Here is an 11,130-nt window from a genome sequence, read left to right on the forward strand (position 1 = left end):
ACAAATGATATTGAGGATTATGTAATAAAATGAAGGAACATTAATGATATACATAAGTAGGGTAGTTTAAAAGCATGATTACAACTATGTTTTCAAAAGAAAAGCAAATGGGTAAAATGAAAGAAAAAAAAAAAATCCCACTATGGTTGAAACATGGCTATTTAAAATCTGTGGTTTACTTTCCCATTTTTCTTGGCTATCACTCATGCTTTACATTTTTATAATGAAAAAGAAAACATTATCAATTGTTTAAATGTCTTTACCCATTTACATGTATAGCAGACTTTAAGAAGACCCTTATGGCCAAATTCATCTGATTCTCTACTCTGCAATGTTTACTTCATCTACTCTCCTTACAATACCTTTCCCTTTACCACATTCTATAGTACCAACACTCCCCTACTGGCTCCACCTTATGTTTTCATCTTTGAAAGTGGTTCTCTAAGAGACTAGCAGACTTTTTCTTTTAAAGGGAAAGATAATAAATATTGTAGGCCTTGCCTGCCATTCAATCTGTCATGAATACTCCCATCTGCCACTGTACTGTCAATAATATTCACAGGCTGTATGTAAATAAATGGATATGGCTGTGATAACAAAATTTTTATTTATAAAAACAGGCAATAAATGAGTCAGATACTTTACCAACTCTTGCTGTAAAATAATTCTAGTAACTAGTACTATTTAGATGAAACTAGCAATTAAAACTTGGAAAATTACTCTACTTGCAGATCATAATTATGATTTAAATAATACTATACAGGAACTTGCAACAGTATCTAAACTATACTAAAGGGCCAAAGAATTCTTGGTTAAAAAATCAATTATGCACACTTATTCATGTAAAAATGTTCTTATTTTGGGGGACAGCTGAGGACAATTACCAGATTCCACTGTCTGAAATCAATGCTACTGTCTTGCAATCAAGTCCAGGCAATTACTGCAGAATGCTGGGTAAAGAATTTAGTAGGGGAGGATTTTTCCTTTTGAAATGATGGCCATAAACAAGCCTAATTAATTTGAGTTGTGGGGTTATACTCTGAAATAGAAATAAAGAAAATCTAGAAGAAAACTCATCTATAAACTTCTTTCCTCTCTTAGTTTCTGAAAAGCACATATTAAACCCTTTGAATTTAGGTCATTCAAATCTTAAACTTAAGAAAGGAAAAATAAAGTAATCAAAATTAATTGCAATTTTCTAAAAATCTAAGCAACTAACACAAAAAGACACTGTAAATAAATCTACATAACACTGACAAATCATGGGTTAATAGTTTTCTTACACGTCAGATGATCCAAAAAATGGGTAACAAAATATGAGAAAAGAAAACAAAAAATAACTAGTAAATAAGCCTGGGAAAATATTTAGCTTCTCATCTGCTAATGGATGTGATGTGTATTTCTAATCTAACAGAAATAAATTATATGTAATTGACATAATTAATGCAGATGAAAGTGTACCTGGCACTATACTTTCTCATGGCAATAAAGACTAGTAATTGATAATATAATTTAGAACATGAATCTTCATTTCAAATTCCTTGATTTATTTTTACATCTGCATATCCAAGGAAATGATCCTATCTAATGTTTTCCAAAAAGCAAATTACTGAAGCTTCATTTCAAACTATCAGCAGAAAAAATAAAATTCTCACAGAAAGGAATTATAAAACATATTAGCAGGATATTCAGCAACTATTCATAATGAAATGCTTTTCTTACATTAAGGTGAAAAGCAGTACAAGCTAAATATGAATAAAACTACCTAAAAAGAAAAGACTACATTGTCTAGAAAGTAACTCATGACAAAAGTCTTTCAGGGTGAGAGCATTAAGGTACTGCTTTTACTATTTAAAACTTTCTGCTATGTGTTTATATTTGTATGAAGCCTTTAAAGAAAAGAAATTGAATATATCCCAAATAATTAAATGACCTCCAAACATCCTACCCTTTAATTAGTTGTTTAATCCTGATCATGATTTCATCAGCTATAACCTGTTTTTATTTTTCTCTTGAAATCATCTACCTTGGTGTTCCAATACTGCTTTAACCACCTCTTGGTGTCTCAGCTAAGAATGCCTGTCTCAGTTCTGCCTGGAAATCCACCACAGGTACTTGCTGCTGCTGAGATCGCCTCAGGTACACGTGACACTCCTGGTTGCTCAGTGAGGCTGTCCTTCTACGTTTGACTTGGACTTCCACCTCTGGTACGTGCTGTTCTGTAGTCCGTCTCAAGTGTAAACGGTCCCTTGCCTTAGAAAGCAACACACAGTCCTTGCTCTAAACTTCAGACAGGGCTCATATTCCTTTCCCATTCTCAAAAAGCTGTGGTACTATGCCAAATATTCACAAGGCAGGACAGAGACCTTCAAACTTCAGGTCTTTCCACAGGGTCCGCCATATTGAGGTCCTAAGTCAGAGGGCAAGACTACAAAATGGCGGACCAGGATGATGCACTCTCATCTCGCAAAGGGCCAAATGATCAGATGTTCATATTTGAAGCAGTATCTTCCTGGCCCGCTCCATCGCGCCGCTGGCCGCTCCTCAGAACACAACGTCACGCATCTCCGGCTGGCAGACCACGCTGCGTTGCTCCACCGCCACGGCACCACTCCCAGAATTTATGCTTTTGAACTGTGGTGTTGGAGAAGACTCTTGAGAGTCCCTTGGACTGCAAGGAGATCCAACCAGTCCATTCTGAAGGAGATCAGCCCTGGGATTTCTTTGGAAGGAATGATGCTAAAGTTGAAACTCCAGTACTTTGGCCATCTCATGCGAAGAGTTGACTCACTGGAAAAGACTCTGATGCTGGGAGGGATTGGGGGCAGGAGGAGAAGGGGACGACAGAGGATGAGATGGCTGGATGGCATCACTGACTCGATGGACGTGAGTCTGAGTGAACTCCGGGAGTTGGTGATGGACAGGGAGGCCTGGCATGCTGCGATTCATGGGATCGCAAAGAGTCAGACACAACTGAGCGACTGAACTGAACTGAATCCCAAACTCCTAATTTACACCCTCTTTGATAACCTTCAGTTTGTTTTCTATGTCTGTGTGTCTGTTACTATTTTGTAAATAGCTCCATTTGTGTCTCTCTCTTTTTTTTTTTTACCGCACCACAAGGCATGTGGGATCTCAGTTCCCCAGATCTGTGCCTCCTGCAAGTGGAAGCATGGAGTCTTAACCACTGAACTGCCAGAAAAGTCCTTATTTAAAAAAAAATAATAATAAGATTTATTTTTGGCTGTGCTGGGTCTCAGTTGTTGCACAGGCTGTATTCTAGTTGCAGCGCTCAGGATTCTCATTGCAGGGGCTTCTCCTGTTAAGAAGCGCGGGCTCTAGGGCCTGTGGGCTTCAGTAATTGCAGCAGGCAGGCTCAGCAGTTGGGCCACACCGGCTTAGTTGCCTCTCTGCGTGTGGGATCTTTCTGCACCAGGGACGGAACGCGTGTCTCCTGCACTGACATAGACTCTTTACCACTGAGTCACCAGGGAAGCTCCCTATTTTTCTTCAATTGTGTCATATTTTGTGTGCTCAGTTGCTCAGTCTTGTCTGACTCTGTGGACAAGACTCTGCATAGACTGTTGCCCACCAGACTCCCCGTCCATGGGATTCTCTTGGCAAGAATTCTGGAGCGGGTGGTGACTTCCTACTCCAGGGGATCTTCCTGACCCAGGGATCAAACCCATGTCTCGTGCATCTCCTGCATTGGCAGGCGGATTCTTTACCACTGAGCCACCTGGGAAGTCGTGCTTTAGATTGTACACGTGTGTGCTTAGTTGCTCGGTAGCGTCCGACTCTGCGACCCCGTGGACTGCAACCCATCAGGCTCCTCTGTCCATGGAGATTCTCCAGGCAAGAATACTGGAGTATTCTTGGAGTGGGTTGCCATGCCCTCCTCCAGGGGATCTTCCTAACCCAGAGATTGAGCCCAGGGCTCCTGCATTGCAGGTCAGTTTTTCACCAGCTGAGCTACCAGGGAAGCCCATAAGTGATATCATTTGATATTTGTCTTTGTCAGCAGAAAGTTTTAAGACACAACCTAACCCCAAGGGCTTGCTGTGGATGGGGAGGCTGGAGAACACCAGGAGGTGACCATGACCCAGCATCAGCACAGCCCAGACTTCACAAGGTTGCAGTTCCTGGACCGTGTTACTGAGACATCTCTGCAGGTCCCATACCAAGCACAGAACAGGACTACAGTAGGGATCCGTTCAATTTCTACTGCATAGATGTTTTCTGAATTGAATCATCCCTGACCTGAGCCACTGGGAGGTTTGGGGTGAAGAAGAAAGAAGTAGGATGGAGAAGATAGAGATGAAGGGTACCCATCAAGCTCCCAGGTGACAGCACGGTCTAGGTCCAGACATTGGTGCCTGGCAACTCTCACTGTGACCACCAGAGGGCAGTGCCAGTCCACATACCACCATTCCCCACCCCCAGCTCTCTCCCCTGCAGGTTCATCGCCCCACAAGAGGCAGTGCAGGAAAGGTGACTCCATTTTTCAGATGGAAAAATCAGGGCTCAGACCCCCAGTCCCTCTGCAGTAAGCACTGTGGCCTGCCACTTAATGCTTGGGTCAACCAGGTTAGCCAGGCGTACTCCCCACCACAGACATGAACTTGGGGCACAGACACTCTGATCCCCACCCTTGGGCAGCACCCACTCAGCTCAGGCCACCTCCCCTGACCTGAACCTGGATAGCCATCTGGGACATGGTTCCCTATGGAAAGAACCCCTGCGGGTCAGTGCAGGGATGGGGCAGGGCCAGGCACCAGGCCTAGTGTTTGCAACAGACAGGAGAGCAGGATGGAGGGGGGCCCTGGACTCGGGAAAGCAGAGACCCTCACCCTCACCCCGACCCCCACTCTTGCTCCTTTCCTGTGGGCCTCGGGGAGCCCTCCCTCACCTGGCCCCACTTCCCAACCACCACTAGCACTTCCCCAAGTATAACCTCACCCCCCACTCCTCCACCCCTGAGTCCCCTTTCCCTTACTCCTCCCGGGACCCTGGCCAGACTCCAGGACACTGAGCCCTCTGAGCACTCCCCTGATCTGGGCCGAGGACATGGGGATCCTCTGGGGGCCTGAGTCCCTCAGCCACTGTCCTCTGTTGTCCAGGACAGGGAAGGGAGAGAAGCAAGGAGAGAGAAGAGAGGGGAAGTACCTGGGATGATGGTTGGAATGTGGTGCAGGGGCTCCAGAGGGGATGGGCAGGACCCTGGGCAGACAGCCATTTCCTCCACTCTGGGCCCCACCAGGCTGTCTGCCACAGGGGAAGGAAAGAGGTTCTTGTACCCTTAGAATACCCAGCACCCACACAGACTGCAGGTTGGCTCTTCTAAGGTTGGCTCCCTTCTCTAAGAAGCCCTCCATGCTCCCAGACCAGGAGGTCTCCTTCTTCTGCCCTCTCCTGGCATCCTGGCCCACCACACTCACAGTTCACCATCTAAGACTGACTGATGAGATGATTATTTAAAAAATAATGAGTAGATTTCCTTGGTGACCCAGTGGCTAGGACTCTGCACTCCCAATGCAGGGGGCCTGGGTTCGATCCCTGGTCAGGGAGCTAGATCCCACATGCTGCAACTAAGACCCAGAGTAGATACTCTGTATTTGTTGAATGAGCACATGATGGACTCTCTGTCTTGGCTGTTGGGGGGCAGTGTCCCTGCCAAAATCCACAGAGAGCTGACTTGCCCAGGCAGGGTGGGAGCCCAAGGTTCTGGACTTCTAAACCAGTGGTCCCCTAGACAGTAGTCTGTGCCCTTCTAGAAAAGTCTCCCTCCAGACATCTGCTCAAAGATCTTCTTTGTAACCCCACCCTCAGCTCCCAACCCCACTTCTTGTTCTGGTTATGCCCTCTGGGGTCCCCGGAACGAGGCTGTACTGCCCAGTGCTCTGGGCCCATCTGACAGGTCTTTCGTCACTGTGCTCCTCCCCAGGCTCCCCATCCTTCAGCCAGGTGTGAACCCCATCCCTCCTGATTTCATCGGGGCCCCCAAGCCAGCCAGGGGTTACCAGTGGGGCTGTGGCATCAACACACACCCTGGTTCCGGGTCCCAATCTTGGAGGAAAAGTGCCTTAGGATTAAGAGTCAGGTGTCCTGAATTCAGATCCCACTCTGGCGCTCAAACAGCTGTGCTGCCTTTGGCACGTTTCCTAACCTCTCCGAGTCTCAGGGGCCGCCCCTTGTATAATTTACCTTCATTTTTATACACCTCGCAGGACTGTGGGGACTGTGATTATTTAGTAAAACACTTCGCACTTGAGGGCTCATAACTGCTGTTGTTAATATTAGTTAAAACAACAGAAGTATGGGCAGGTCGCTGGAATGTCTCTGGCCTCAAAAGTAAAATGAGAGGCAGATCTCCAACCTCAAAGCTGCTGTGAGAAATCACCCAGCACAGGGTCTGGCACAAAGGAAAAACTAAATGATTATTATGACCGGCCCTCCAAGAATGACCCCGAGACAGAACCTCACCCTCCAGGTGGGGTCGCTGCTGCCTTCCTGTTAAAACCTCAGGAGCGGGATTTCCTGGTGGTTCAATGGCTAAGACTCCATGCTCTCAATGCAGGGTGCCCAGGTTCAATCCCTGGTCAGGGAACTAGATCCCGCATGCCACAATGACAATTAAAGATCCTGTGTGCCGAAACTAAGACCCAGCACAGCCAAATAAATAAATTTAAAAAAAAAAAAAAAAACCTCAGCAGCTCTCACACCCCATCTTGTCCGATAACCAGTTCACACACTTTGGCCAGATGCATAAGGCCTTCTGCTGTTTGACTTTTGCCTGGCTTTCCACCCTGTTTCTCACTATACCACCCCTTCCTCTCATGGGCTGGACACATCAACCACTGTTATCTCTTGAACTCCCCACCCAGCTTCCTGTGTCTGTGCCTTTGCTGTTCCCACTGCCAGGAATGCTGAAGCCTCCCATTGAGGCCCAGCAAACATCTCCTCCGTACACAAAATGAGATTCAATTGTCTCCCACTTCCTCTTGGGCTCCTGGACCCACCCAGACTCCTAAGCACGTCCTCACTTCCATGCTGTCTTACTGGCCTTGGTTTATAGTCCATCTTCCCCCTGGAAGACAAGAACATTGGCATCTCTACCCCCAGTGCCTTGAACAAAGCCAGGCAAAGAGCCAGCCCTTAGGAAGTAGTAGGCTTCCCTGGTGGCTCAGTTGGTAAAGAATCTGCGGGCAATGCGGGAGACGTGAGTTTGATCCTTGGGTCAGGAAGATGCCCTGGAAATGGGGATGGCTAGAGGTTAAAGCGTCTGCCTGCAATGCAGGAGACCTGGGTTTGATCCCTGGGTTGGGAAGATCCCCTGGAGAAGGCAATGGCAACCCACTCCAGTATTCTTGCCTGGAGAATCCCACGGACGGAAGAGTCTGGTGGGCTACAGTCCACGGGGTCACAAAGAGTCGGACACAACTGAGCAACTTCACTTCACTTTACTTTCACTTTACCAACTCCAGTATTCTTGCCTGGAGAATTCCATTGTCAGAGGAGCCTGGCAGACTGGGCTAAAGTGGGATCCATGGGATCGCAGTCGGACAGGACTAAGTGACTAACACTTTCACTTTAGGAAGTAGTTAGTGACTGAATGAATGACCCATGAATCTAACCAATGCAGTAGCGCAGTAGCAGTATTCTTCCAGAGACATTATACTTCTATCAGTACAGACTGTGTATGTGTGTGTGTGAGTCACTCAGTCGTGTCCGACTCTTTGCAACCCCATGGACTGTAGCCCAGCAGGCTCCTCTATGGAATTCTCCAGGCAAGAATACTGGAGAGGGTTGCCATACCCTTCTCCAGAGGAATCTTCTTGACCCAGGGATCAAACCCAGGTCTCCTGCATTAGCAGGCAGATTCTTTACCACCTCAGCTACCAGGAAAGCACAGTGCAGACTAAGACTGTATTTTTAGTCATTTTCCAAAGCTCATTATACTAACAATTTATTGTGAAGTTGGGGCTCAACTGAATTTCTCAAATCCGTCCAACACTTACTGAGTGTAGCTGAATTTCCCCATGTTTCTGATATGTGCATAGATGTTTTTAAAGTATAGGATTTAGGATTCCATCTAATTAATTCCTATACAGCTATTTTATCTTATCTACTGTATCTTTTAAGCCAATTTATATGCTGTAGAGATGAGAACATGTAGAAATGTTTTTAAATGTTTAATGTAAGACTCCCTTTAATAATTTATTTTTCATAACAATTTTTAATTGACAGACTTTAAGAGCCATTTTAAAGATAAGAACTTGTTTTTAAGATACATTTTAACAACTTGATATTAAAATCCCATGTTGAATTTTGCCCCTTTTTCCTGACTCATCACCATTTCTGGGGGAGGGGTTGGTTCAGCCACTTAGCAAGTGAGCCTCGCTTGTCATCGATATGTCTGTCTGCACTGGTATTGTTGATAGCAAGACTGAGATATTGAGTGTGTGGGTGGCAGAGACCTTCCTCCAGCTCTCCAGATGGACAGGGTCAGGGTCATACTCTTTGGATGTGGCTCAATCAAGTCTGCCCACCTCCCCTAAACCTGTGTTTCCTTCTGATCTGCTACTAGTCTTTTGTTGAAACCCAGACACTCAGCTCTTCTGTTGGTTTCCCAGCCAAACTCACCTAACAGGCAGCAGCTGGTCCAGACACTCATTCCCAGTTGCAACAGACATGATTGGTGTCTACCCTAGGTCTTCTATATCCCCCTTCTTACCAGCAGAAACCTGATTTTTTTATCAAGGAGGCAATGTGTGCAGCTGAAATATTCTATTTCCCAGCTTCCCTTGTAGAGATAGTCGTCATGTGACAGTGTCCAGCCCACGTCCAGATATGACCCTGGAGAGGACATCTTTTCTGGAAAAGGAAAATGCAATGCCTCTCTAGAAAAAAAGCCCTTTCCCCTTCTTCCTGCTGGAATTGTTGTGCCTTCTCATTGCATCCTCATGTTCAGGAAGTGGAGCAGGCAATACCCCCATTTTACAGAGGATATTGAAGTTCAGAGAAGCAAACTGACTTTCTCAAAGTCGTGGGGATCAGACTGCTCCTATGTGAAAACTGAAGCAGCAGCCAATTCATTCCATTACTAACTTGTCTTGTATCCCTTTTTGGCCAGGCTGCCAGGAAGCTCAGCACCTAATGAGGAAGCTCAATCATGGCCGGTATGGACTCTTAACACGTGTGCTGTGCCACCCTGTCCTTCCCCTGTCCTCATTGCCCGTCTCGAGACTTGAATGAGCGATCCTTTCTTATAAGTCATCTTGAAGCCTCTTTAGGAAAGACGGGGGTGGGAGACAGAGTTATCTTTCACAGCCTCCCCAGATCTTCTCTCCACTCTGCTCTGGGCAGAGGGGCACATCACAAAGACAACAGTGATGGGCTTTCCGGTTTCTGATTGGGTTTGGCAAACACGGCACACCAGTAGGAAAGAGTGAGGTCACAGTCTTCCCTTATTAGGTGTCTCCTTTGTAGGGCTGTTCCCAAGAAGCACTCCTTCCCTTCTTGCTTGAGGGTAGAGGAGCTGAGGTCTTCATAATTAGCCCAGGGCACTACCCTCTCCCTTATTGGTTCCTATACTGTCCACACCTTTGTAAACTGTCGTTTGTCAAATTCTCAAATAACCTAAACTGAGTGTTTCTTATCAGGGCCATCTTATGGGCTGAATGTCTGTGTCGCCACCACCACCCTCCCCACCACTAAATTCATCTGTTGAAGTTCTAGCCCCTAGTGTGATGGTATTTGGACATGGGGTCTTTGGGAGTAACTAGGTTTACATGAGGTCACAGGGTGGGGCCCTCATGATGAGATTAGTGCCCTTAAAAGAAGAGGGCTCCTTGGAAGCAAAGCCATGACAAACCTAGTCTGTGCATGCGAGCAGACTCTCTTCAGTTGTGTCCGACTCTTTGCTACCCCATGGACTATAGCCCATCAGGCTCCTCTATCTATGGGATTCTCCAGGCAAGAATACTGAAGTTGCCATGCCCTCCTCCAGGGAATCCTCCCGACCTGTGGTTGAACCCAGGTCTCCTGAGGATTCGGTACTGCAAGTGGATTCTTTCTTTACCACTGAGCCACTGGGGAAGCCCTATGACAAACCTAGACAGAGTATTAAAAAGCAGAGACATCACTTTGCCAACAAAGGTCTGTATAGTCAAAGCTATGTTTTTTTTCAGTGATCATGTATGAATGTGAGAGTTGGACCATAAAGAAAGCTAAGCACCAAAGAACTGATGCTTTCAAATGGGGGTTCTGGAGAAGACTCTTGAGAATCCCTTGGACTGCAAGATCAAACCAGTCAGTCCTAAAGGAAATCAACCCTGACTATTCATTGGAAGGACTTATGCTAAGGCTGAAGCTCCAATACTTTGGCCACCTGATGCAAAGAGCCAACTCACTGGAAAAGACCCTGATGCTAGGAAAGATTGAGGGCAGGAGGAGAAGGGGGCAACAGAGGATGAGATGGTTGGACGGCATCACCAACTCAATGGACATGAGTTTGAGCAAACTCCAGGAGAAAGTGAAGGACAGGGAAGCCTGGCGTGCTATATATAGTCTTCGGGGTCAGACATGACTTAGCAACTGAACGACAACAATGAAGAAGAGGGAGGGAATCTCTCTCCATGAGTGGGCATCAAGGAAAGGCCATGTGAGCACACAGCAAGAAGGTGGTGTCTGTCTGGAAGCCAAGAAGTGCACTCTCACCAGACATGGCATCTACTGGCACCTTGATCTTGGACTTGCAGCCTCCAGAACTGTGAGAAATAAATATCCACGGTTTAAGCCACGAGTCTATGGTATTTTGTTACAGCAACCCAGCAGACCAGACAGGCCTTGAACACAGAGTATGAGAAAGTGCACTGATCTTTCAAGAAAGACCTTCTTGTGGGAATTCCCTGATGGTCCAGTGGTTAGGACTCCTCACTTTTACTCCCAAGGTTCAATCCCTGGTTGTGGAACTAAGATCCCACAAGTTGCACGGTGTAGCAAAAAAAAAAAAACAAAAACCTCTTGTGGTCCCTAAAAATTCTGTTCTCCCTCCCATTTCATCTCAGTGGAGATCGGCTCAGTGTCTCATCACCTCTCGCCTGCACCTCACAGCCTCGTCCTAATTGG

General features: G+C 46.3%; 1 protein-coding gene across 1 annotated transcript; it reads right to left on the reverse strand.

The window, feature by feature from the left end:
- Nucleotides 1–1,399: 1,399 nt before the first annotated feature.
- Nucleotides 1,400–2,401, reverse strand: LOC139177783 (SNRPN upstream reading frame protein-like). Its single transcript, XM_070774450.1, has 2 exons — nt 2,375–2,401; nt 1,400–2,253 (listed from the first exon to the last, which is right to left on the reverse strand). The coding sequence occupies exons 1-2, from the start codon at nt 2,399–2,401 to the stop codon at nt 2,047–2,049; spliced, it is 234 nt and encodes a 77-aa protein (XP_070630551.1). The 3' UTR covers nt 1,400–2,046.
- Nucleotides 2,402–11,130: the final 8,729 nt, after the last annotated feature.

This window comes from Bos indicus, chromosome 19 (genome assembly GCF_029378745.1).
Source record: "Bos indicus isolate NIAB-ARS_2022 breed Sahiwal x Tharparkar chromosome 19, NIAB-ARS_B.indTharparkar_mat_pri_1.0, whole genome shotgun sequence".
Lineage (NCBI taxonomy): Eukaryota > Metazoa > Chordata > Mammalia > Artiodactyla > Bovidae > Bos > Bos indicus.

Coding starts and splice junctions, on each gene's coding strand:
- LOC139177783 (XM_070774450.1), bottom strand. CDS start 2,401: ATGGCGGACCCTGTGGAAAGACCTGAA. Junction 2,254..2,374: donor ACCCTGTGGAAAGACCTGAA/GTTTGAAGGTCT, acceptor TTGCTTTCTAAG/GCAAGGGACCGTTTACACTT.